At 48.1% G+C, this 25,734-nt stretch overlaps 12 protein-coding genes across 12 annotated transcripts; 4 read left to right on the top strand and 8 right to left on the bottom strand.

Moving 5' to 3' along the window:
* Positions 1–276: 276 nt before the first annotated feature.
* Positions 277–2,763, bottom strand: N7525_006283 (Zn(II)2Cys6 transcription factor domain-containing protein; the record flags this gene model as incomplete). Its single annotated transcript, XM_061213668.1, has 2 exons — positions 277–2,634; positions 2,689–2,763. The coding sequence occupies 2 exons, from the start codon at positions 2,761–2,763 to the stop codon at positions 277–279; spliced, it is 2,433 nt and encodes an 810-aa protein (XP_061068099.1).
* Positions 2,764–3,647: 884 nt separating this feature from the next.
* On the bottom strand, positions 3,648–5,030 carry N7525_006282 (uncharacterized protein; the record flags this gene model as incomplete). The annotated part of the gene is made up of 4 exons (XM_002569202.2): positions 3,648–3,798; positions 3,864–3,933; positions 3,998–4,905; positions 4,972–5,030. The coding sequence occupies 4 exons, from the start codon at positions 5,028–5,030 to the stop codon at positions 3,648–3,650; spliced, it is 1,188 nt and encodes a 395-aa protein (XP_002569248.2).
* An 899-nt stretch (positions 5,031–5,929) lies between these two features.
* Positions 5,930–7,108, bottom strand: N7525_006281 (zinc-dependent alcohol dehydrogenase; the record flags this gene model as incomplete). Its single annotated transcript, XM_002569203.2, has 3 exons — positions 5,930–5,976; positions 6,031–6,385; positions 6,458–7,108. The coding sequence occupies 3 exons, from the start codon at positions 7,106–7,108 to the stop codon at positions 5,930–5,932; spliced, it is 1,053 nt and encodes a 350-aa protein (XP_002569249.1).
* A 1,427-nt stretch (positions 7,109–8,535) lies between these two features.
* Positions 8,536–9,160, bottom strand: N7525_006280 (uncharacterized protein; the record flags this gene model as incomplete). Its single annotated transcript, XM_002569205.2, has 2 exons — positions 8,536–8,950; positions 9,006–9,160. 2 exons carry the CDS (start codon positions 9,158–9,160, stop codon positions 8,536–8,538), a joined length of 570 nt encoding a protein of 189 aa, XP_002569251.2.
* A 1,251-nt stretch (positions 9,161–10,411) lies between these two features.
* N7525_006279 (uncharacterized protein) lies at positions 10,412–11,576 on the top strand (the record flags this gene model as incomplete). Its single annotated transcript, XM_061213667.1, has 7 exons — positions 10,412–10,602; positions 10,660–10,749; positions 10,801–10,901; positions 10,967–11,020; positions 11,071–11,136; positions 11,187–11,362; positions 11,436–11,576. The coding sequence occupies 7 exons, from the start codon at positions 10,412–10,414 to the stop codon at positions 11,574–11,576; spliced, it is 819 nt and encodes a 272-aa protein (XP_061068098.1).
* A 427-nt stretch (positions 11,577–12,003) lies between these two features.
* On the bottom strand, positions 12,004–12,708 carry N7525_006278 (uncharacterized protein; the record flags this gene model as incomplete). The annotated part of the gene is made up of 1 exon (XM_002569208.2): positions 12,004–12,708. The coding sequence occupies one exon, from the start codon at positions 12,706–12,708 to the stop codon at positions 12,004–12,006; it is 705 nt and encodes a 234-aa protein (XP_002569254.2).
* Positions 12,709–12,926: 218 nt separating this feature from the next.
* On the top strand, positions 12,927–15,468 carry N7525_006277 (ankyrin repeat domain-containing protein; the record flags this gene model as incomplete). Its single annotated transcript, XM_002569209.2, has 4 exons — positions 12,927–13,393; positions 13,459–14,332; positions 14,386–14,462; positions 14,520–15,468. The coding sequence occupies 4 exons, from the start codon at positions 12,927–12,929 to the stop codon at positions 15,466–15,468; spliced, it is 2,367 nt and encodes a 788-aa protein (XP_002569255.2).
* A 151-nt stretch (positions 15,469–15,619) lies between these two features.
* Positions 15,620–16,072, bottom strand: N7525_006276 (uncharacterized protein; the record flags this gene model as incomplete). The annotated part of the gene is made up of 2 exons (XM_061213666.1): positions 15,620–15,788; positions 15,822–16,072. 2 exons carry the CDS (start codon positions 16,070–16,072, stop codon positions 15,620–15,622), a joined length of 420 nt encoding a protein of 139 aa, XP_061068097.1.
* A 1,680-nt stretch (positions 16,073–17,752) lies between these two features.
* On the top strand, positions 17,753–18,592 carry N7525_006275 (glutathione S-transferase family protein; the record flags this gene model as incomplete). Its single annotated transcript, XM_002569211.1, has 1 exon — positions 17,753–18,592. The coding sequence occupies one exon, from the start codon at positions 17,753–17,755 to the stop codon at positions 18,590–18,592; it is 840 nt and encodes a 279-aa protein (XP_002569257.1).
* Positions 18,593–19,403: 811 nt separating this feature from the next.
* On the top strand, positions 19,404–20,525 carry N7525_006274 (alpha/beta hydrolase; the record flags this gene model as incomplete). Its single annotated transcript, XM_002569212.2, has 1 exon — positions 19,404–20,525. The coding sequence occupies one exon, from the start codon at positions 19,404–19,406 to the stop codon at positions 20,523–20,525; it is 1,122 nt and encodes a 373-aa protein (XP_002569258.2).
* A 537-nt stretch (positions 20,526–21,062) lies between these two features.
* N7525_006273 (uncharacterized protein) lies at positions 21,063–22,670 on the bottom strand (the record flags this gene model as incomplete). The annotated part of the gene is made up of 1 exon (XM_002569213.2): positions 21,063–22,670. The coding sequence occupies one exon, from the start codon at positions 22,668–22,670 to the stop codon at positions 21,063–21,065; it is 1,608 nt and encodes a 535-aa protein (XP_002569259.2).
* A 2,099-nt stretch (positions 22,671–24,769) lies between these two features.
* On the bottom strand, positions 24,770–25,513 carry N7525_006272 (uncharacterized protein; the record flags this gene model as incomplete). Its single annotated transcript, XM_061213665.1, has 2 exons — positions 24,770–24,953; positions 25,014–25,513. The coding sequence occupies 2 exons, from the start codon at positions 25,511–25,513 to the stop codon at positions 24,770–24,772; spliced, it is 684 nt and encodes a 227-aa protein (XP_061068096.1).
* Between the last annotated feature and the right edge of the window lie 221 nt (positions 25,514–25,734).

The raw sequence follows: 25,734 nt of genomic DNA, 5'->3' as shown, positions 1-25,734 counted from the left end.
TATTTACACGATTGTTAGCCGGACCTTGCCAGATCGGTTTAATATTGTCGTTTACTAACATATATATGAATAAAGTCGTTAGAGGCGTTAACCTTTTAACGTTGAATCGTCACTCATATAGAACATAAAGGCTAAAAGGCTCTAGCAGTCCACAAATTAATGATATTGCGGTAAAACCAACAGACAATCCTCACCGAGTGCGGAAAATCAACAACATTGAGTGGTTATTGTCTGAACAAACGATTTACCCCAGTGCCGTCTATCCAATCTATCGTCTCATGATGATTGGGCAAGTTTTAATTCCAAAGACCTTGACAAATTCCGAGCCACCAAAAAGGCCATATCGGACTTCCTTCCGAGATATTGAAGTGCACGGATCGAGAACTCACAATTCTGCCGTAGGCACTCAGTATAAACATCTTGCTCTGCGGAAATATCGAAGCTCTCTAGTAAGATATATCCCGCTTTGGCAAAGGAATGGACTAGCACGGCCGTCCACGGTTCAACCAGGAAGGCCACTTCACTGAGAGAATCATGGAAATAGCGGTTCATAAACGAGTCCTGCCCTTGTATGGAAGCCCGCGCAAGTCCGCCGACTGCCAGTGCGTTATTAGTCCTAAGCGTAGCAACCAAATGTGTAGCTTGTCGAGTGTCACGTGCAGCATCAGAGCCGAGTCTGCATTTATCAATGCTCTCTAGCACGTCCGCCAAAAGCATCGCAGCGAGGTGCCAGTGGCCGTCGAGGATGACGTACCAGGACTGTATGCGGGAAGGAAGTAGTTCATGATTGGTAACGCAATCGAGCATGAAACTCTGGTATGTAGAATCCCAGTGTTGGCAGACCAGGAGGGTCTTCTGGATGACATTTTCAATTTGATCGGGACTTGCACCTCTGTAAACCAGAGTTTGAAGTTGTGTCACCCGACGATAGAGCAGCACTTTGACAGGAGTCGCCTCTGAAAGTATTGATGCCGCTTCTTCGTAGGAACATGGCCACCTGGGTTGGACTTGGCTTGATCCCTGGCGTTCTATTGCAGAACGAAGGAATAGATCACCCCACACATCCTGCTTTCCACGTGTGTTGCTTCTTGGAATATTCCAATTATCAAAATCAATATGATTTCCGGGCTCAACTATTGACGCCGAAGCCGATGAAATTTGGCTATCCTCATCCGACACTACTAAAGGGCGCTGATACATTGCAGAACTCAGCGTGTCAAACATAACGCCTAACCAAAACATGAGGTCTAGCGTAGTGCGGTGCTCGTGGCTAGACAGAAGTGGATCGAGTTGCGGAGACTCGGACGGCTGCGGCATTTCCAGAATGTTGGCGGTTGTCGGGTCTACCGAACCCCTCCCAAGCTCTCTTACTTTGGGAGCAGCCTCTCGCTGTAGTCTTGTGAACTTGTGTCGAAAAGTGAAAATTTGGCGGTTGGCGTTTTCGAGGAAAATTGGTGCACGATCATTCTCCAAAAGTTCTCCCAAGCTTGCTTCCTGTCCTTTGTCCAGCGGACTTTGCGTCAAAGAGAAAATTATATTTGCGAAGGCGATACGAAAAGACGGAACGGTACTCGAATGCTCTAAAGCGTGACGTGCTTCGTTCCAAACTTTTTCTCGGATTGATCGCTCATCATGGTCGATTACCGAGGGAACTGATGCACCGGCGCCCTTCTGTGCATGTTGAGTCCACTGCGATGCAAAAGCCATAATTGCTAGATGAAGTGCTCGAGCCGCCTTCGTATCTTCTGCCGCACTTAAAGCTCTGCCGCGGATTGAGGATGATACACGATCCAACTGACAGACTCGAATGCACATTCTGTTTGACCAACTTGGACCCCATTCTTTCATCCCTCGATGAGGGACCACCTGACTAATTGAGTCGCTGTAAGGGCAGTTGTGCTCTGTCAACCAACATGACAAAGCATTCTCCATGCTGTCGTGGTATATGCGGACCAGGTTGCGTGACATCGTCGCACGAGCGCTTTGCTTGGCTGCATTTTCTGAAGCGATGCAAAAGGTCCACTGGGGTTCTGTGGTTGAGCTTCGGTCATACGCAGAATCTGATGGATATTTTTGTTGACTCTGTTTCCACGGCGGAACCGTTGACACGAGATCAGGAGTGGGTGTATAGTCGTGGTGCGGTAGTAAGCTGTACGTGCTCTCGATAGAGCTTGGTGGCAAATCCAAAAGTTCAGCTTGGGCGTCCGAGTCCATGGAAGAGTCTGGAGATCCATGTGGGCATAAGCTATTAATTTGTAAACCATATGGGATATTCGTTGTCCAAGGAAATAATTGGGACTGGTCATTATTTGAATTCTGAAGTTGGAACGGCTCGAAAAAGTGATTCTCCGGGTGCGAAGAGGACGAGGACGAGGCGTAATTTGTGGTTCCAGGGGAGCCGAACAATTCCGGCAATTCTGCGAGATTGGCAGGATGACTTTGCGCGGAGCGCAGTATCTCGTCAAGAGCTTCATCATTAGAGCCTACAATAGTTGCGCTTGTGGCCTCTGTTTTGGCCCGTTTTCGGCTTCCGTTCGAGTCCACGCGCTTTGACGAAATCCAATTGAATGTACACTCCTTTTTCCATCGCGTGCAGTTTGAGCAAGTACTGAAAGTGCCCTTTTGTCGGTCTTTCTAGGTACTGAAGTTAGCATCCGCCGTTGAGGACACAGAGATATGTTAACAAACAGGTGCGTCGCAGCCTCTTTTGCCTTTGCGACATGGATCACAGCTATGAAGCTGACGTCGGCGGGAGTCTTCCATGCTAAGCTATTGCGAGTGTTATTGGTTGGCCAATTGTACGTGCTGGAAAGAAGGAACATGTATCGACCCCAATATGCAGAGAAAGCACGGAAGGGGTCTTTAGATTGGGATGGTATTTCATATTTCGTGGGGGACACGTGAAACTTTGTAGAGTGCGGAGTGAGTTCAAGTGGGGTAATAGTGGAGAAGGTATCCACGGGTCGACACGAGTCATCTTCGGGCCAGTGGAACTTCCAAGGTTGTCATTGTACTCTGCTTCAACCATTGACTTTGATAAGATGATGCCTTGAGACAGTCCACAGATACTGCTAAGTGTGGCAATTGTGAAATGAACGACTCTACATGGCCAAATGTACGACTGTGTTACACAGACCAACGGCTAATCTGCCCCCTGCAGCTCAGGATGGCGCAATTTTAGGATGACGCGCCAAGAGGACCGAAAAAGGACCGGATAATCGTTCTACCTAATCCGAGCCAATTGTACAAAACCCCCTAACGGGATGCGGTCACGGGCTCACCCGCCGCAGTTACAATCGCACATGAGATCTTCAATGTGATCGACCAATTGAATTTGGTAGGCGGCAGAATTGTTTCGATCTACATTAAAGAGGTGGTATTTCCCCCCACAGCCTTACCGATTCAATTGCTCTTTGACCTGATCTACTGAACAAGCTTTCCAACCAATTGCTTGATCTGGTTGTGGTCACCGTCTATGATAACTCCTCCAGGGCTCCAGCTGGGCAGCCATAGCGAGTTACTAAGGAAATTTGTGCTCCGGGGCTGGAATTTCCACATTTTGTGCAATCGATATGTAGTATTGATTTTCTATGATATTTACAACTTGGAATCGAAAAGCAAGTGAAAACCTCTCAGCGACCGGGAGCTTATGACTGAGAAAGGTGCACGCGGACTGTCTTCACCTCAGTGTAGTTCTCCAGGGCGTATGAACCAAGCTCCCGACCTACTCCCGATTCTTTGAATCCACCGAAGGGCATCTGGTAGTGAAGGGTGTTGTAGTTGTTAACCCACACGGTGCTATTATAAGAGAGGTCAGTGAATCCGCGAGCCTAGAGACCAGCTTTCCTATTCAATTGACTCACCCAGCTTTGATAGCGTTGGACACTCTGATCGCAGTGTTGATGTTGGTGGTATGGACAGCTGCGGCCAAGCCTATTTTGATCACGCAAGTCAGACTATGGGAGGCAAGTTGAATGTGAAATCTCGTGGTACTTACCGTAGTTTGTGTCATTGGCTACTCGAATAGCCTCCTCCTCACTCCGGACCTTCTGCACCGTACACACCGGACCAAAGATTTCTTCTTTCACAATCGTCATGTCCTCGGTGACATCGGCAAAAATCGTGGGTTGGATGTAGTATCCTTCACTGCCATGGCGATCGCCGCCCGTGACCACCTTGGCACCTGCTCCCTTTCCATCCTTGATATAACTCATAATCCGGTCATATTGGATCTGAGATACCTGGGGTCCCTGGAAGGTCTCAGTATTGAATGGATCTCCGACCTTGTTTTGCTCTGCTCGCTTCTTGAACAGTTGTAGGAACTTCTCATAGACAGCTTCATGAACAAGAATGCGGGATCCTGCACAGCAGCATTGTCCATGATTAAAGAAAATGCCGAGATTGACCCATTCAATTGCTTCATCCAGGTTCGCATCTGGGAGAACGATGTTCGGGGATTTGCCACCCAGTTCAAGAGTCACTTTCTTCAAGTTGCTATCGGCTGCTGATTTCATGATCTGACGTCCGACCAGAGTCGAACCAGTGAAAGCAACCTTGTCAATATCCATATGAGCGGCGATCGCCGCACCGGCAGTTCTTCCGAATCCTGAAATAACGTCGCCTTTGGCCATTGTCACTCCCTTGCCATTGTCAAGGGCTTCAATGGCGGCCAGCGTTTCGATGTCGCGTTCGAGGAAGTCTGCTAGACGAGTAAGGAGGCGACCACGTTCGGACGGAGTGACCTGTTTCCATTCCCCGTTCAGTGCAGAGCGAGCAGCTTTCACAGCAATATTGACGTCCTCTTCCGCGCCCTCGTGCACGGCGACAATAGGTTTCTCGTTGTGAGGATTGATTGTCTCGAAGGTTTTGCCATCGACGCCTTTGATAAATTCATTGTTGATGAAGCTTAAAAGTTTTCGTCAGATTATTGGCCAGACTCGTAGATCTTTGTTGTTTTTGGGCTCAACTTACAGTCCCAAAGGTTGCTCATACGTGAGCGCAGGGGTTTGAACGGTTTGGAAAAGAGACATAATTGCAGAATAGGAGACAGTGGATTGCATAGACCTAACGGAATGTGAGATATATGAGAGATGTCAGAGCTTGAGATAGGATAGGCAATCTTATATAGCTACTGGGGAGGACCCGGGTAGCGAGAATTGTCGGGGTTGCAGAGCGCGGGGGTCGCATTGAGATCGATAAAGGCCGGCCCGATGTTTTTCGCTGTCTGTCCGGGGTAGCAGGCCCCACGGGGTTTCCCTCTGATTTACAGTTCCCTTCGCCCGGGCCAAGAGCACTAGTCAGAAGCTAGCGGGAATGATGAACCCCGTCTCTTGGAAGTGTCTCGTGATGGACTTCGACAATGGGAGACTGGCTACAGAGCAAGTAAGGTACCCTTCACGGTACTGTTTATTTCCTCGCTATTCTTCGGCTGGATTTAATCCATCTCATATTCCTATCCACACAAAGATACAGGCGATTATTCTCGTTGAGTAGAGCGTATATATGCATTCGGTACTAATATCATCCTTCTATAACAACCAGTATTTGGAAGCTAAGTCGATCGTTGCACCCACAACAATTCCTGATGTAACGCATTGCAGGTGGTCTGGTCTACCTCGGCCCCAATTTCCGAGTCCAGCTAACTCGATGACAAGGCTCGTACCTAGGAAATGCCCACCTCGGGGGATTGTGGAGACTAGCTGAATGCGGAATACAGCTCCCAAGACCCATCAACATCAGTTCTACATTGAATGGCATAACGGAGACGAAGCAAAGATGTTTCTTGTGTATCAATCGTTGAAAGCCCGTCAAATTCAGTAAATCAATTTATATATCAAACGAATTGGCAACCAAGTCTCCACACTTATATACAGCATACTCCTCGTCCATATTCCGTGCCATAGCACAATTCATCAGTGGTAAACCGCATTTACTCCGGCAACTCAAGCACATAGCGGCCGGCAATCTTTCCTTGTTCTATTCCAAGTTAGCCTTCTCCGTCCAGTATACAAGTGGGAATGTGTAACAAACCCATAAGCTCGAAGATCTTGGGAAGATCCTTGAGAGGAGCCAGCTTGAATGGAGCTTTGATCAAGCCTCGGGCGAAGAAGTCGAGAGCTTCAACGCCATCCTGTTGATTTCCAACGTAGCTTCCCTTGATAGTGATCATACGAACAACAGTATTGATCACTGGGGCCTTCAGGAATGCATCGGGAGGTAATCCGATCGCAACAAGCGTTCCTCGAGAGCGAACGTATTCCGAGGCTTGCTGGAAAGGCTTCTCCGAAACAGCCAACAAGATAACGGCATGAGCACCAAGACCACCGGGAGTTGCCGCTTTCACGTCAGCAATAATATCTTTGGACTTAGTAAAATCGACATAAGTCTGATTTGTGGTTTTTGTTAGCTCCGACGTCTGATATAGGGGAATGTCAGGGTGAAGATAGAACGATCATACCTCAGTACCAAGCTGGTGGCACATCTCTCTTTTCTCGTCGCCTCCATCGATAGCGATGACTCTAAGACCCATGGCCTTTGCGTACTGCTGTGCAAGTGATCCAAGGCCACCACCTGCTCCAACAATAGCAACTGTTTGGCCAGGACGAACGCCGGATTCCTTCAGTCCTTTATAAACAGTGATACCAGCGCAGAGTACCGGAGCTGCGGCATCAAGGGGGACACCCTTTGGAATCTTAGAAGCATGGGTGGCTTTTCCGAGAGCATATTGCTGGAAAGTACCATCGACCGTGTACCCAGAAAGTTGCGCATTAGCGCACAGAGGGGTATCGGATTGTCTGCAGAATTCACACTCTGAGCACGAACCATTAATCCACTTAATTCCAGCATGGTCGCCGATATCAAAGGTATTCACAAGATCACCCTTGGCCACGACCACTCCAGCTCCTTCGTGGCCACCGACCAGAGGCATCTTGACTGGGATGGGCCAGTGGCCCATCATCGCATGATAATCGGTGTGGCAAACACCCGAGTAGCGAATCTTGACCAGAATCTGATCAGGACCTGGCTTAGGGACGGGGATTTGCTTGAGCACGAGTGGCCCTCCGATCTTCTCGGCCACCTGCGCCCATTGAGTCTCGGGGATGGACATGTTGATGAGATGAAAATGAAGTTTGAGATAACTTGAAAATTTGTAGGAAGTAAAGAAATATTCTTTGCTGAGTTGGTGAACCTTTGCTGGGTGTGAATTGGAGCTTTATATCCAAAGATGTCGGGTGGGGATGTCCGGGGTAACATAAGGCGAGGCGGGGCCTGTCGCCTTAATTCTCATGTTTCCTATGACCTGGGGAGATTAGGTCGGACCACCGGAGTGCACCATGGACGAGGAAGGATTCAATACTGCAATAGGTTGATTGGTTGGGATAAGCGTGTATGCAGGAACTTCCAAGTCATGCGTCTAGACTTGGGACCATGGAACGAACCAAAACTAATGCGGGGAAACTTTGCGGGGATCACGCACGGCCCATCATGCGGAGCCGCACGGGTAGCTAATGCGATTGGATACAATATTTTTTCACCGAAATACTCTGTTGTCCGGTCTCAGGAAGATCTCGGGCACGCAAATGCCGTGGGGGAACACAGTTGCCTAAAGAACGAAAACAAACAGAAGAAGGTTTATCGAGAACGAAAATATCCAAGAGGGATTGAAAGTACTATATTGTAGTGCCGGTGGGGGTTGTGACCACCCAAAGCCATCACAACAAATACATCCAGAATATGTTGACTAAACCAAGACTACGCAGCGGTATAGGGGCCAGGGTTCAAAACCCATTCTACTAGGGGATATTGATGCCTGGATGCCTTAATTAGCACCGCCCTATACACCGCCCTATACAGCGTATTGTAAATCATCTATGTGAAAAAATGAAGTCTTTTTCTCCCATACAAATGTATGTATCTCCGATTTTTGAGGTGGTTTACAATCTCGGCATGGAAGAACTAACGCCGGTTACCCAAAAATCGGAGATGCGTGCATTTGTATGGGAGAAAAAAGCTTCATTTTCATACTGGAGAGAGACAGCTGGCAAACCACCTTCAAAATTGGAGATGTATGCATTTGTATGGGAGCAAAGGGCTTCATTTTATGACAACCCTATAACATCAGCAGAAACACCTACCTGGGCACCTGGGCACCTGGGCAGTGTACTTTGATTATTAAGGCATATGTAATAGTAATTCAGGTATCTTAATTTTTCTGCCGTTCCAAAGTGAGGCATTAAGGCATCAACATCCCCCAAAAGCGGGTTTTGAACCCTGGCCCCTATACCGCTGCGTACCAAGACCTCCTAGCGCTCGACACTATGGTTGTTTATAATAGATATTTCTAAAATTATAATGCGAAACATCAACTGCATAGCTAGTCGAACAACAAAAACAGAGGATGACGCCTGGAAAGCACAAACAAATCCTTGCAAGCCAAGCACATAAGATACATTCCGCTTTGGCTACTAACCCATTCTGTCCATATTGGGAAAGTATCGAGAACTTTTCATTTGATGCTTCTTGTAGGTGTCATATTCAGTAAGTGTGGGGGTCTTCTTCCATTCCATGAGGAAAGAATGTGCTTGACCAGCCACTGCTGATAGAAAATCCAGAATATCGTTCGTCTCTTGCATACATATGTAGCTTCGCTAATTTAGCTCCGAAGCCGTCCTCCAGACCTTGGTATGACGTCCCAATTTCACTCTCTTCAGATACGCTGGAAGGTCTCTCTGACCACGTCGCGTATTCAGCATCTGAGATGAAAGTCATGAAATTGTCATTTCCTTTGACAATTGTTCCCCTGGGGGTTTGATTTCCAAATTTGAAACTTGGCCTCTCGGTATAGAAAAAGTTTGGATCAATGACTGAATCAAAGACTTCCTCAAACGGGTCGCTTCTGGGGTTGTGGATATGTTCCTCATCGTTGGCTGATTGTTCAGTGATTTTATTGCTATATACGGTATTAACATAAGGATGCAATAGCCCTGATAGGGACCTGGACTGACTCGTAACTTGTGGTATTCAGAATCTCATCTTGGTGATGCCTGGCTTTCTGCGGAGAAGTAGCATCGCGATACACGCCGGCCTTGGCTGCTTTTTTCGCACACTCATTAAGATATTTGGGTGGTTTGCGATGTCCATCGACACATTGAGATGGCATTTTGCGCTTCACGCACTGCCCACAAGGACGTTCATTTCCTACCGCCTTTTGTCAGTTTATTGTCCTCGAAATATATTTGCTCAAGGCAACAAGGCGTTGTCCCTGAGCTTACCGCATGTTTTATGGGCCTTTTGGCAATATAAGCAGGATCTCCGGGCCTTTTTGCGGGGGCGCGAGAGCTGAAATTCAGTGCGAGATGTCATGTTCAAGCTAGTCATCTTGAAATTGAGTAGTGAGGAATCTTCAAGGTAGGAAAACGAGATAGGGTAGCGCTTAGCGTTTCGACAAATTTGGCACTGGGTCTTATAGATACCGAGATGAAGCGTTCGTTATGAAGGTCGCTAACGCCAAGGGTCCTCACGAAATATGGCCACCAAGGTGTTTATCATAACGAATACGCACATCAAATGCCACGTGAGATCCGAGACATCAACTTGAGCGGCTCCGCATGTCAGTATGGCCATCGTCTGTTGGGGCTGAAAATGGTTAGGCCCCTTCCCCAGGCCGAAATATCTGGGCCATCCTCCGTCCCACAATAATGCGGGGTAAATCCCGAAAATGCCCCTAATCAGCTTCCAATGATTTTAGCCGTGCGGCTCCGCATGAAATTCCGGAACCGCATGGCCCGAACCACACACGTTGGCTCTTGGCAAACTGTAATCCCTTGCGAAATCCAAATCCATGAAGATCCCATGGACTGCATCTCCCACACAGAAGAAAATTTCAAACTATCAAACTCTTTTGCGCATCCGAACCTCCGACGGGATTGTTTCTGTGGGAACTTGACGAACGGAGAGGAAAAATAATTCAGGGAAGGTAACGATCATCATGATTGGAATCCTGGTGAACACGGGGTATAGCACCTTGAGATGCTCCATTGGTCAATCCCTGACCCCGGCCATTGGATCCACTGTCTCTTTTCACCCGCTATTGAGTTCACTTCGCGTTCTGGGCGCATCCGACCTTGCTCCAAACCACTACATCCTACACTGACCGTCTGATTGGACGCGGTGGAATGGAGTATGATTATGCTTTCCCCCTTTTTTACAATGTCGTGAGCGAAAATGAAAAGGCCCATAGTGGACTCCAGCCATGAACCTTGGAAGTCCGGGGTAAGCTTAAAAGTCCCACATTCCCCGCGTGTTGAAGACCAGCAAGGCTTGTTTCTCAGAACGTCTATTCTCATTACCTCCTACGGTATATTACTTTGCTCTTGAATAATTGCAAAAGATTCATCCCAGCAACAACAAGATGGACAGTGACATCAGTCAAAATGGCGAGACAAAGGCGGCTTTCCCAAACAAGGAGAGCACGCTAAATGGTCTCACCCCAGTCCCAACATCGGTGACACTGTCGGCTGAACAGTTTGAAAGGCTCTATTTGACTCCTATGACGGTTCGCCAGTCATCCCTCGCCAAGAAGGTTGGAAATCCGACACCATTGTGAGTTTTCAAATAATATCTGCTACGCATAGCACTTCGATCTAACATAACATCCAGAGCACTTGGAGGTTTTGTCATCACCACTACGCCCCTTGCATGCTGCTTGATGGCCTGGAGAGGCGCTAGTGGGAATGGAGTTGCTTTCATGTGAGACATTAAGATACTCGGAGAGGGAGCCCCATCTAACGAGCTGAACAGTGGACCAATCATCTTCCTTGGTGGTCTTTTGTTGCTCATAACGAGTATTCTTGAGTTCATTATCGGGAACACGTTCCCCTGTGTTGTGTTTGGCACTATTGGTAGGTTTTCCTATCTCATGAGAGAAGCCTCAATTACTCTTTCACGTTACTGATACTTTACCAAGGCGGATTTTGGTTTGCGTTTGCGGCCACAATGATTCCAGCTTTTAATGCAGCCGGTCAGCCCATTACATCCCAATTACGATACAAGTATGCTCACGTTTTATAGCTCCGTATTCTTCGACTTCTGATACAGCTGCCGGGCTAGCCAGCGAGGGCTTCATGAATACCTATGGTAAGTGCAACCAGGTTGTCGAGTTTTAGCAATGGCTCTGACAATACCAGCGTTCCTATTCATAACCATGGCTGTCCTCATGTTAATCTTCATGATTTGTGCAACCCGCATCAATGTGGTATACACGCTCATTTTCCTCTCCCTGCTGCTAGTTTTTCTTCTTTTGTCTGCGGCCTATTGGCAACTAGGCCAAGGAAATGCAGCCATTGGTGATCGATGTGTGAAAGTGAGTATTATCCCAAGTCTGTGATTTCGCGGCCACTTGGACTGGATTCTGACCCAATATCTCCTTGTCTCAGGGCGCCGGAGCTTCGCTCTTTGTTGCAAGCTTGCTAGGCTTCTACCTCTTAATTGTTCAGTTGTTTGAGTCCATTGGATTCCCGTGCTTTTTGCCCGTTGGGGACTTGGCTGCACTTTGGACTCGGAAACAAGCCAAGTAAGTCCCCTAAAAGCCATAGAGTAGTTCGATCTGACAGAATATAAGAGAGCAAAACGATATCGAACAGCGAACCGTTCACTAAAGTTGAATCGGTACGATGCGTCTAGTGTTGTTGTTGGTACCAGAGTCTGGCTATCTTGGATCTACAGAGCAGCTTTAGGCTCGCTTTCGTGGTCCATTTATTGTTCTTATCGGCTGTCCAAATTCTCAGATGTTTAAATACCCCCAGCACCTTGTTATGAAATCTTTACATACGTGGATTAACACGACCCCCTCCAACAGAATGTAAACCTCGGATACGACCAGGCTTGAAAGAAATATGGTGAAGCACCCAAAGGTATGCACAGACAGTGACGAGTAGACCGATGTTATAGACATAATTATCCCACAACAAACATTTTAATTTCCTAGGTGGCAGGCGTGAAGTCTTAACGTCGAAAGTTGCGATTATGGTAGTAGTTATTCAGGTGATCGGAGTTCGCAGCCTGACGCATATCGGCTTCATTGGCGGGCATGTCCTGTTCATTGTTGGCAGCCTGACGATGATGGTAATAAGTCTGATTGGCGGCGACTGTGAATTGTTGTTGCTGTTGTACTCCTTTTCGCTGGTTACGCTGAGGTACGCGGTCATGATAATATTCATGTTGTCGTTGCTGCTTTTTTCGCTGTGCTGATGATTGTCGATTGAGGTGATCAATGTGTTCCTGAGAATGATATGTTTGGCGCCAGAACTCATCGCAACTCGCCCGCAAAAAGGCTTCGTCTTTCATCGGATCTTCTCTCAGTTCGATCTCCATTTTGTACCGCAGCGCGGGCGGCATTACTGCCAGATAAGCTCGCCAGATAGCGCTGTGAGGCGATTTATCTAGTGCTTGCTCCAATGAGAGTATCGGCTTTCCTTCGTTGCTTTCTGCTCTATGAGAGATAATGTTCTCTGAAGCAGCTAGAGGTGAAGGTCGGGAATATTGGGCGTTTTGACTCCAATAAATAGGTTCAACTGAATCGTGTAAAGCCAGTTGGAACTCTGCCGCGTAAGGAGAGTGGACAGAGGCATTGGCAAGGTTTTCAGCATCGCTATTCTGCTTGGCCGTGGACCAGATACGACCAAACCCGTGAGGATACCCGGGATCCATTATAAGAAGGTGAGAAATGTTTTTGATGCGGGTAGTGTTAAACACTACTCCGTACGGAGTATTTATTTTGTGATTCGGGTCAACCCCACGCACTAGACTAGCCCCCTGAGGCTGTGGGTTCACGTGCACTTCACAGCCCCCTTTCCCGACGATCAGCAGTCATCGTCAGAATCCCACTTATGTTATGAAAAATGTCATGACGAACTGAGAAAGTGGCAATGGACCCTTTGTCTTTGACTGCCAATATCGCGGCTGTAATCGGTCTGCTTGATGCGGTATGCCGGCTCGGGAAAGAAACGCATAAAGTGATCTCCGGAATCAAACATGCGCCAGACGAAGTCAAACGGTTGAGTCTGGAGCTGGAAGGAATTGGCTCCCTCCTTATCAGCATTCACAAATACTGCCAAATGTATCAGAGGCAGCACCCTCTAATGGTGGCCGAAGCCGAATCAAATTCAACGATCAGCCATCTCTTCGCACTCCTCCACGACTTGCAAATGGAGTACCAGGCTATGATGGAAATTGTGGAAAGAAACACCGAGAGACCCAATGCTGGAAGGAGACAACGACTACGGTATATGGGTAACAGGATGAAGCTCGTGTTTGCCGGGGACTTGAAAGTGATATTCGAAAGACTTTCGAGACACAAGGCTCAGCTAAGTATTAATCTTCAAGTCCTTGCCGGGTAAGTAAGGAAAACGGTGATCCTCTCATTGAACTCGACCACGAATCATCTGACTCACTTGCTAGGTTCAATGACATTGCTGTGCATGACTCTCTTCAAGAGCTGAGCCGCGCCCTTTCGCCTATAAATATTGGCACAAAGAAGAAAGGTCTGACTGATGTAGAAGGCCAGTCGCTTCCCTCAGAGAAAGGATATATCGAAGAACACCGCCAGTCACCAAAGGTTGTTCAGCATCAGGATTCCACCAGCCTCGCTCCATCCTCGGATTGGGTAGTACACGAGGGTAGCCTTGACCAAGCGACTCTGCCATTGATGCTTCTGAAGCCAAAGATACAGGAGGCATTATCTCTTCTAACATTTTGCAAACCGGGCCAAGCACATCTGTCCAAGCAAGACACCAACTGGATTCAAGAGGAGCTTGAGAGCTTGCTTGTGGTTTGCCATGAAACGGCTGCGGTAACCCTGAAGAACCCAAACAGCACATTCAAACCCAATGCATCGCATACCACACAGACCAATGCGGATACCAACGGTGTTCCCCGGTGTAGAGCTGAAAAGGCGCGCCAAGTAGGGAAAACTAATCAGATAGCCACCACCAAGTTTCTTGTTCGGGAGTCTCCGGCGGGTAATGTTTCGGCCCGGGTCCAGTGCATTCGAAATTCTGACTCAGGGAACACAGCGGTATCTGATATCGTTCTCCTACTCGCACCTAATCCAGCAATCCATAAACATGGCTTCGCCATCTCGCTAGCACGTTTGAACGAGAAGCTCCGACAGCCCAGGATCCATCGGTCCATTTCGATGTATACTGTCGTGGAGCCGGATTCCCCGATATTTGAATGTGTTCAATCAAATAATATCGGCCACCTCCGGCAATTGCTCGGAAGTAGGCAGGTAACTCCTGACCTACGTAATACAGAGAATGAGAGTTTGCTATCGGTTCGTTTGGTATACTGCATATCCACCATACTGACAGTGCTAAATAATTACAGGTTGCTGCTCGACACCTGCGGCTGGAAATATGTGAGCTATTAATTAATGAAGGAGCAGATCCCAGCCACTGCCGCTCGTGAGTCACTCCCACTATTTTCAATTCGTACTTTTGCTGAACGCCCTCGGTACATAGGGATGGGGCCAATGCAATCTATGCCGTTCGTAACGCCTTCTGGTATCGAGACATGGCCTACAACGTACCAAAATCCACTCTCAACCAGCTACTTAGGCTTTTTGTCCGAGCAGGCTGTGACATCAACTCTGTTGCTCTTGGTGGAAACCCTCTCCATTTCACCGTCAGCCACATTTTGCCAGGATCCAAAATGATCGATGAAGAGGAGATTTCATGTTTGGTCAATCTCCTGGTCTGCCTAGGTTGCGATATAGAGCATGAGAATAGCGACGGTCTCACTCCCCTACTATACAACGCCTGTATTCCTGGATTGCATGGTGTTACAGTGTTGAAAGAGCTTCTGAATTGGGGAGCAAATCCACATGCACAAACGCATTTCGGAGAGGGGGCTTTGCATCTCGCAATTGCCTTTTCGATTCCCGGGACCGTGCATGGTGATGTCGGATTCCGCTCGCTGCAGGCGCGCCTTGCCCTTTTGCTCAACGCTGGCTGTGACCCGAATCTCCGGGACCGGAACGGACGTACTGTCTCGGATTTTGCTCTGAGTAGCCCTAGAACCTGGTTTCAATGGTGTCTGGCGGTGGTAAAGAACCAGGCATTACCCATCGAGGAAATTATAATGAAAGAGGACAATCCTGGAGGCTATGATGCAGCATCATCGAATCCTCGGGGCTCATCGAACGACTGCCCTGGGAAAGGGGGCCTGGATTCTGATTGGGAGTCTTGTGGTGACAGTGACACTGATGATGATGGTGATGGGACTTACTCCACCTACAACTCCCCGCTTAACGTTTGTTCTGATTACAATCATCCCTTCCTCTCGTGGAATGGATTCTTCCCATGGAGTATCTCCCCATCATGCTGGGATTGCGATCTGCCCGTTCAGATGCAAGACATTTCCCGGAAGAAGTGGCAGGGACTGCAAATTTTCAAGGCTCTTAGATCATAGATATTGACAGGACCCGATGGTTTTACTTGCGCATAGGCTCCTGGCTTAGGTGCGCCACTCATATTTTATACCTTCGTAAATACCTGTCCCTCTGGTATCTTATAATCGATAACGCATGTAAGCTTCTCGACCTCGCCTTCCTCATTCCTCTTCAAAACAATAACCATGCATGAGTTCCATAGTGAAAGCGACTTCGCTTCATCCGTTCCTCGGCCGAGGGGAAGAAGGAAAATATATCATTGTGACACTGCGTTAGTGTATGGGTATGTGAGGTTTTCTCGTTAATGCTTAATTTGAGAAAGTCATCCTCCTCAAAGACCCTGAAAAACAAGGCGTTGGTAGAACGGACATACCTTCCGATGAGCTCTTTGCCTGATGGCTGAGGGGTATTCGGGATTTGCTCCTTTTCTAGTGTTTCGGCAACCTTCTGATATCCTGCTCTCCAGTTCGTGGTTGCTTCTCGAGCGACTGGGAGAAGGTCTTCTGTGGTTTTGGGGTCCAAGGCTGCCTGGGGAAGCGTTTGAGCAACCCACTCGGCAATATCACCTTGCGAGATCGAGTTTGTCAGGACCACGATTTCTATTTGTTTGCTCGGCAGTAGCATAATACAATGATTGTGACCATGGAGGGCACCGTTGTGATATAAGACAAGGCTACGATTGGATCTAGATACAATGAGCGGCATTGACTTTACCAGCCCTGGGTTAAACCCTGGTTTCCCAAGTTGTGCTGGTAGAGTGACTTCCGCAAACCCCAACCCGTACAATTCGTCGAGTGAAGCTGATTTATTGGCGAAGCTGTGACCGAATAAAATGATGTCTAGCTGATAAAGTGGCGATTTCTCACCCTGAATGATCGATACTAGGAAGGCCGGAAAATGGTATTTTAGGTGGTTGCTTGTAATTCAGGTATGTCCGTGGCCGTAGTATATATTGATATCCTTGGTCTTGATGCTGACCCATATGTTCCCGAGACTGACTGATATACTTTGTGCGAGACCTCACCCCGACTCGCTCGCGAAAGGCCTTCGCCTTCATTGGATTTCCCTCGGTTTAGTTCCCATTGATTCGCAGCTCTGGCGGCATTCTTCCCAGATAAACTCGTCATATATTGCTGTTGGCCCAATGAGAGTTTCGGCACTCTTTCAGTCGTTTCTGTCCGTAGGGGAAAGCACGGTTTCGTGAGGCAACTATTGACGAATGCGGCCACAACGAAGGAAATAAAACGTCTCTCTAATCAATATGAGGAACTATTCTCGTTATCCATGGCTTCCACTTGCCCGGTGCGTGACTCTCTGGCCCGTGGCGGGTCTCTGTAGTGTGCCATAGAGCAAAGGCAAATAATATCAGCATGTTTGCAATCTTCCATGCTGTCGGGTATTGATCCTTGATTCCCATGTAAGCGCCGATCACCCTGGTGCTGAAGATGACCACAAAAGTCCCAATAGCCCTTTCGACGCATTTCCTCCAAAGACTGAGGCTCGTAGGTGGGGACATGATCTGGTCTAGTTGGTTTGATCGATTGAAATGAATCCATGAACGTTCAGTTGGAAAAATACGGCAGGGAAGGAAATAACGAATGAGGGATATTCAGAGGTTATATGAGTAGAGAGTTCCATAATCGAGCTGGACATGGGGGCGTTTCATAGCTTAAGCACCGAGTCCACCGACTATCGGACTTAGACGTCATCGGGCTATTGCCCTAACCAGGTAAGGCAGTAACAGAGAGTCCATGCTAGCGTGCGGCTGAGAATGCGGGATTTTATTCCTTTGAATGTATGTGCTCCGTAGTGTAGATTACCAGATAGCTTGCCAGTGCCACTAGTCATTGTCAAACGATGCGACAGACGATTGGAAATGGGGGCGGGCACAAGGGGTTGGGCTTTGGCTGCACAGTCTAACCGCTTCAGGTCAAATGTCGAAACCTCCCAGCAAGTCTCAGCCCAATCCACGTTTATTTCTTTATACTAGTAGAATACTTAAGTTTTGTCAATATTTTATGAAAGGCTTCTAATGTACACAGTGAGTCACTGTGCGTAATATCTGCCAAGTGATTCCTCGGTGGATCTGCACATGCCCAGATGCGGGCCATTCCCCACAATAAGACACGACTCTTCATGACTCGAAAACAATTGATATATAGAACTGCTCTTCCATCAGTTAACAGTTCCAAGCAGATTACAATCGAATTTACTGCGTATATCACGCTCTCCCACTCCACCACTCCCCTCCAATTCCTCGTCAAGATTCTGGGCACAGTGGTACTCACCACCTCAACCTCAACCATGTCATCCACTACGACTACGACCCCAATGACCTTTTATGACATAGCACTAGCACCCCCTGCCCAAAAGTCCGCCTGCTCCCCAAACCCTTGGAAAATCCGATTCGCCCTGAACTTCAAAAACACACCGTACAAAACAACATGGGTACCCCTACCAGACGTTAGCGCCGTCCGGAGCGCTCTCAACATCCCCGCGTCACGCACATTCGCCGACGGATCCCCCTACCACACCCTCCCCATCCTCTCCGACCCAGCGACCGGACGTATAGTGGGCGACTCCTTTGAAATTGCGACATACCTGCAGGAACAATACCCGTCGTCGGGCGCGGGAGACTTGTTCCCGGTGCAGGAGTTGGAATTCGTCTTTGGGCGGGACTTGGGACTGTACGCGCCAGTTGCGGAGGTGCAGGTCTCCGAGGGGCTTGCGGCGGCGTACGTCAAGTTCAATACGCATGTCGATTCTTTGTTCAGTGCGCATATGCGCTTGATGGTACATGGATTTCCTTTCGATCCCGCTGTTGCAGAGGAGTGTAAGGCGACGTTCTCGAAGAGAATAGGCGTGCCGTGGGACAGCTTGGCGGTTAATGGGGATGAGAGGGAGCAGTTGTTGAAGGCGTTTGAGGAGACCCTAGGTGGACTTGCGAAGTTGTATACGAGGGATCCGAGTGGGCCATTCCTGATGGGGAGTAAGGCAAGTTATGCAGATTTCATTGTTGGCGGTTGGTTGCGCATGAGCCGGATTATGTTGCCAGGTGAGGAATGGGAAGCGTTGAAGGGGTGGCATAACGGTGTATTTGGAAGGTTAGATGAGGCCCTGGAGGTGTTTGCGCAGATGGACTAGATTTGAATAGATCAGCTAGATAATGGAAATTGTTGTGACGAAGAATGAGGCAAAACAAAAAGAAAAGGATGGATTTCAATGACCTCGGGCGCGAGATCATTGTACTCCCGAGGCCGGCCCGATGCACGGTCCTATAACCGTTCAAGGCGGAAGCGAAGGGCCCAATATCCATCTACAATCTCCTGTAGTATTTAGAATAGTATAATATCAGCTAATATAACTGTCAATTTATCCCTCCTACTTAGAAACAAGTATTGGACAGTGATGCATCATCTCCGTATGAATTAGTTGAACAAGTAAATTGTTATACCATATCGATTAGCGCTGAATACTATCTAATGGGATGGAATTGTACATATGCTAGAATATTCTGGGTTAATGATAGATCTTTTTATAAGTATTGATTTATTGATTCGTTATGAGTGACCGAAGATCATGACCCGCGCTTGCTGAAACTGAGTTCATGTAATAACCGTCCCTATATGGAATTTGAAACGTTCGGTGTTTGCCAAAGTCTTGGGTGTTATATGACTTCCAACTTGGAACGTTAGAAGGTTCCATGGTAAATCGAATCGCCCCGGGGCTGCACCCGTGCATTGACCCACGGGTGGAGGGCGGCTCGGGAGTTTCCAAGGTTAGATCATCAAAAATAGCCGCCCGGGCGGGCTCTCTCCAGGGCTTGGACAGAGATATTGCGTGGTCTTTCATATTTCCCCCTTGTCAATATATTTCTCGGTCTCACCTCAAATTTTACCTCGTTCTTTCTTTCCACGCTCTCTTGGCTCTCTTTTTCCTGCTCAAACCCCGCTTCATGTCTCGAAAGCCATACCCCACCCCTTTGGTCGTCCCGGCACAAAATGAAGAGCACACGCATACTATCATTTCCCTCCATGGAAGAGGTAGTAACGCCGAGCGCTTCGGTTACGAGCTCCTTTCATCGGCAAACCTACAAGCCCGGCTTCCTACAGTGAAATTTGTCTTTCCCACTGCGCGCAAGCGGCGGTCAACTGTACTCAAGAAGATCCCAATTCATCAGTGGTACGACAACTACTCCCTTGAGGATCCTGGACAAAGAACAGACCTTCAGGTGGAAGGGCTTTATGAGACGGCTGAATTTATTCGTGGCTTAGTTGCCGAAGAGGCACGGATTTTAGGCGAGGAAAACTATTCAAAAATCATCCTATGGGGGCTGAGCCAAGGCTGTGCGGCGGGTATCTTCACGCTTTTGGGTGGCTGGGCCGACCCCAGTGAAGCACATCCACTTGGGGCATTTATTGGCATGAGCGGATGGCTTCCATTTGAACAGCAATTACGCGAGATTCTCCGACGTGACGGAGACCAAGTCTCGGCTAGAGACAATCGTCATGAAATGCAATCGGGAGACGACTCGTGCGAGGAAAGTGAAAGTGAAAAAGAGTCGGAAGCAGATGCATATTCTGAACAGAGCTCCGGCGACAATCCATTAGAGGAAAACGACCCTCCCGGTGGTGATCTCAATTCCTTTAATGAAATGGAAGAAGACAGTCCACGGCTTGATGATCTTAATCCATTTGAGGAAGACGAGGAAGAAGCTCCGTCTGTCATCCAGGCTATCAATCACGTCCGTGATATCCTTGCTCTGCCTTTGATTCCAAGCGACACTGAGCTATCGCAAGATAGCTATCCACCGAGCTTATGTCACCTCCGCACTCCTGTTTTTCTTGGCCATGGCGCCGAAGATCCTAAAGTTTCTGCGGCTCTTGTTAAAAAAATGTCTAACGTTCTGTCAGACGGTCTGGGCATGGACGTGGCATGGAAGGAATATCAGGGATTAGGGCATTGGTACCGTGTCGAAGATGAGGTCGAAGATATTCTGAGCTTTCTTCAGGGCCATGTCAACCTACCAGTGATATCATCATCGTCCCTAGACAGACTTGAGGGGCAGGAGAAATAATTGTGACCCACATGCATCCATAACAAGATTATTGCCCTTGAGCCGCTCATTTCGAGCTTAGCCAACATAATGTCTTCCCAAACGATTTCAAAACGCACACATGATCTGCAGAGACTTGTTCGCCAAACCCAGATTCAGGCCAATGTCGAGGCCGTTAAGTCCATGACCTTTGAAATTCTTGCAAGATACCTTAAAGAGATATAGAGATCATGCTATCTAATATCGATACACCGGCCTACTCCCAGCTCTCGGGCAACCTGAAAAGCACCTTATTGAATTGATTGGTTTCGATTGCTCAATATACCCGTAGGCCCTTCTCTAGTGTCCTCCATAGACCTGCGCGACAGGGTAGAATGACGGAAGGAACAGAGAGCAATTCTGAAGATGAGGGAAGGAACAAGGCAGTATCAGCCTGCGGCAGAATCTGAAGCTCTACTAGGAGACAGCTTTTTTTCCACCTAAATCGTGCATAATGTACAATGTCTAGACATCAAGTGCTATCCGAAACCCCAACTGCCATTTATACCAACATACCAACTAAGCTGCAAGTTGTGCCAATTTCCCAGCCATCTGCTCAACATCAGTGTCAATCGGCCGCCTTGCGTCAATGGCGTCATCTTCAACCTTCTTGCCCTCTGACTTGGGCTCATCTTCTTTACCTTCCTCTTGCTCCTTGCCCCCCTGAGCTTTCTTTGCTTGTTTCGCGGCGTGAGTCTTCGCAATGTCTATATGGGACAGGGTATACTCATCCGGGTCCCAAGCCAGAACCCTACTTTCCATCTCCTTAACCTTTTTTGCCACTAGTTCTTCCATCTCGTCTTTCTCCTCGTCACTTAAGAGACCAAGTCTCTCCCTCCACGCATCGTCGGCATTCTCCGTCTGTCCAAAAAAGCGCTGATCAACCTTGTTCCAATATATCGAGTCAAAGGCATTGCCTCTCCTGGCGGCATATACAATCCAAAAGTCACCACTCTCCCAGCTTTCTCGCATTGGACCAGACAGTCGTTGTTCTTCCTGTACGGAAGCAGCATTTTCACAATCAATCATCGCCTGTAGAAATGTCTGGAGACGGCGATCAAACACGTCTGTCCAGTCGTCGAGACCCTGGGGCCAGTACTCGGGTCTTTCAATGAGAAGCCACCAAGGCGGTGCGTAGGTAAACTCAATCGGAGCCGTGTACGTGAACTCCCAATCGACAACACCCGTGATCTTGAGGTCTTTGTTGAGGAGAACGTTGGTTGGCCGGAGATCATCGCACCATATTTTGAACGGCCCTTTGTCGAATGCTATCCATCGCTGGGTGAGCTTACGCTCTCGTGCTAGTTTGCGGAAGAGATGTCTAGCGACAAACTTCCGTCGACAGTCATCTACAGACTCGATTGCATCGTTTCTTTGGTGTGTGAGATGGGCAATGTGAATTTCCGCTAGGGCTTCAAGATATGAAGATGCTGTGGTAAATGTTGTCTCGGGACTTGGTAGTTTTGACTGGGGTAGGGACCCCACCCGGACGAGCTCGTTTGAATCTATTGACAAAGGACGACTTTTCACTTCCCACGTAAGGTCATCGACCTGACTCAGCGATCCTATTCGTGAGAAGGATGGTTTTGAAAGCTGCAAAAGAACGCCAGCTAGCTCCCCATATAGAGTTTTGAGAATATGCTCCTGAATGTTGGGGTTAAGCCTTCCCCTTTCCTCAACTGGACACTCTGGAAAATTGAGCAAGTCGTACATGCTGGTGTCATGCCCCATGTATTCCATGATAATGAAAGGCCCTATCTCCAAGGGGGAGTCTTCCTTGGGCCCCCAATGAAGAACTAAGGGCACTGGGATTGAAGTCTTGTCACGAATGCATCGCATAATGGCAACTTCCTTTCGGAGCTTTTCTTCGGGAAACATAGCCGCACCCGGTTGTGGGAAACGAATTGTGGCGGCAATACCGGATTTGTATGACATCCAAAGGGCGATATTGAATGCACCCTTGCCTAAGATAGCAAAACGAACTGGGTCATCTGGTTTATGATGTTTAAGTAGGAAGTCTCCGACCGGTCTTGCGACGTTGTGGTCAAAGAACTGGAGAATCCAAGTATCAGCTATTTCCTCGCTTTTTTCCCAAGCAACATCATCGTAAGGCATGCGGGGTCGCATGGTTGACTTGCAAAAGAATGGCAGGTACGGTGAGGTTTAGCAGTAAAAAGGGGAACGCAACTGGAATAGGGGGTGTTGTCAGGGACACGGGGCTTGGGCTTGGAGAGTACAATCACATGATTTTCAATGATCCCTGTATAGGATATATCACTTCTGAGATCTTTTTGCCGACCAAACTGGTGTTGTAAATAGAAGTTGCGTTGGCCTTTTTAGCTGTACTATGTGTTCACGGAGGGTGTGGATAAATGATTCTCGACCCTGCAGGTCTCAGGATTAACACTCCTCGGCTAGTCCCACCAAGGTACTGGGCAGTAATATTTTCGACACGCTCCTCAACACTCGCAGTTTTGTTCTGATCGCAGCCAGAGCTTCATCTAAGAGCCCCAGATCTGGAATGCAAGCTGTTCGGGTTGTTGGAGGATTGCTCAGCCAAACTTGGCATATGTGTAATTCCGCATGTCGATTCCCTCATCGAAAAAGAGGTGGCCCTTAACATTTAATATGAGTCCGAGCGGATACGCTGACTTTGTGAACTCGTTGGAGGCCACTGGATCATCCACGTCTGGATTAGCGTTGTCACCATGCCACTGAGTGGCAACCGGACCAGTTGCCGACGGTCTGTGCTACGAGCACCTTAGCCTTGACCGCCACAATGAATGATCTAATTATTAACTTCGTTGGCCTGAATCTCACTGAGCGCTGTGGACCAACAAATCTGGACTCCATCCCGTTTGGCAGAAGGGCCAACTAGCAGCCCACGTCGCCGCCGGGTTCTTCGCGATGACCGTCGCCTATATGGATATCTACCGGACGTATCCAGCAACAGCCTCCTGGGCAATCAACAATCTCGCGCCCTCGAAGTGCCGTGCGATCGGGAGCGCATTGAACATCCGTATGGGGAATACGGGTGGGATTATTCGGAGTTACATGTATCTTGACCGGAGAGACCGACGTATCTCACGGAGTTTGGGCTGTCATTAGCGTTTGGGATTTCCGGCTTGCTTGTGGCGTGTATAGTGGAATTGTCGTCTGTGTATGCAAACAGACGCAATGGGAGGTTGTCGGAGACGGATGTTCGGGAGAAGTACTTTGACGAGCAACTTCTGTCGTTGGGTGACAGGTCGCCGCTTTTCAGGTACTTGTTATAAATCGAAGAGAAGATCGTGTAATGCACTCACAAAGTAATATATAAAAATTCAAAAAGTTATTTCAGATATATAGCCCCTGCTAGCTAGGCCACATATACGATACTACGGTGCTTGCGCTACTTAACGCGACAAGGCCACTACAAGGCTGAGTTTGATCTTGTTTCCGGTAGCCCTATCAACCCAATATTTGACACACAGAATCAATCAGGGAGGAAAGCTGAGGTAGACGATGTGAATCTTCCGGCGACACACTACCTGCCTTATCTTGGACGTATAACCATCTTCTGTCACATTGTATGTAGTTAGATATGTAGTGCACATTGCAACGCTTTTCCGCGCTGTTGAGCTGCTATTTGCTAGAAAGGTTTAATTGGGTAGTTGGGTAGTTGGTTGTCACATTGCACCAGCTGAGCCAGTTACTCTCTGGCTTCGTTATTTTTAAAATTGTACCACATGACCACTTAACTGCTATATGTAGGGTCAGAGGTCTCGTTGTTAAAGAAAGGCATGACAGTACGAACTTGCAATGGCATCGATCACGATACGAATGAACATATCGAGCCTGGCTGAAGTGTTAGAATGTCGATCGGAAGAGGATGCTTAAATTTTTAACGGTAAATAATAGCTTTCGGCAGTGAAGTTCAACAATTGAAAAGCATAGCTAGGGAAAAGATAAACCACCAAGTCTGGAAACGGGTCTAAAAAAAGGGACCGAAATCAAAACGACACGAAACACGATGTGAAAACAAAGAAGAAAAAGGGAAGGAAAACATAGTGATGGCTACAGCTCTCCTCCTTCTCCATCCCATACTCGTGCAGTATTTCTCCAAGCTTCTCGCCGCCATCATCGACACTCCTATGACAGAATATATATAGAAATGCCTCTTTCAACCAGATCCCACCGTCTCCCATGTAGTGTCATATTCTAGAACCAAGTGACCAAGTTCCTGGCTAGTTCTCGTTCTGCCTTTTAGCCCAAGTAGCATATTTTTTCTGTACCGCACCCTCCTGGTCTCGTCGACGCACTGCCGCTCCTCTCCTGCGTTCAACCTCCGTGTTGTGGGTCCCAAGTGCCTTTTCGTCTTTGTACGCTTGAGGATACTTTTGGACAAACCCCTCGCGGCCCTGAACGACACTGTAAGCGAGGTTAGCCTTTTCAACGAACATTCTTCTCGTTTGTACATGGGTATATTACTGGTTTTGCTTCATCGTCTCTGCCCGAGCGGCCACCATTGCGGTCTGGAGGAATGGGCCATCGGCTGGGTTGAACGGATGTCTTTCCCCAACTCGCAAGTCATGTGCAGTTTTCAGGATCGCTTCATTTTGGAGGTTCTGGGGATTCTTGTTGTCGCCTGAGTAGTGATACCTCTGGTACTCAGCCACCATCTGGTTCGACCACTCCGGTGGTCTTGTCTCAAAGGGGTCAGAGTATGCATGGTGCTGCCTCGGCTGGTGGAATGAATGGGCACGGTCACGGAGATCTGGGTGGCCCGGGAGCATTCTCTCCCCGTTTGCCCTTCGGTCATATACCTCCTCCTGTGCTGGCCCCTTCTCGAAGTGTGGGCCGAATTTGCTCGGTTGATGCTGAGCATAATGGCGTGCCACTGATTGTTTACCGTATTTTGGAGTTTCATACGTTGGCTCGGAGAGCTTCCTTTCGGGTTTCGACCGGAGCTTTCCACTGAGGAAACCCATAATTGCAGAAAAGACCTTGAAAAGTGCTTGGTGTCACAGGAAATTGATACTCAACAAGCATGAGGGTAATACATTTCTTCTGGGTTATAATACGGGTTTATATAGGGACTCAACAGACTCCAAAGTCATACTCCTTGCTACCAGTTCGCGAATTCGAAATAGCCCAAAACATTGGAAGTTTCAGGTCGTTATTTACGCGCGCACATTTAAGGCAAGTGATG

The sequence above is a fragment of the Penicillium rubens genome, assembly GCF_028828025.1.
Source record: "Penicillium rubens strain IBT 27055 chromosome Unknown utg000003l_segment0_segment0, whole genome shotgun sequence".
Lineage (NCBI taxonomy): Eukaryota > Fungi > Ascomycota > Eurotiomycetes > Eurotiales > Aspergillaceae > Penicillium > Penicillium rubens.
The sequence above is the reverse complement of the archived record's forward strand: the minus strand, read 5'-3'. Positions and strand labels throughout refer to the sequence as shown.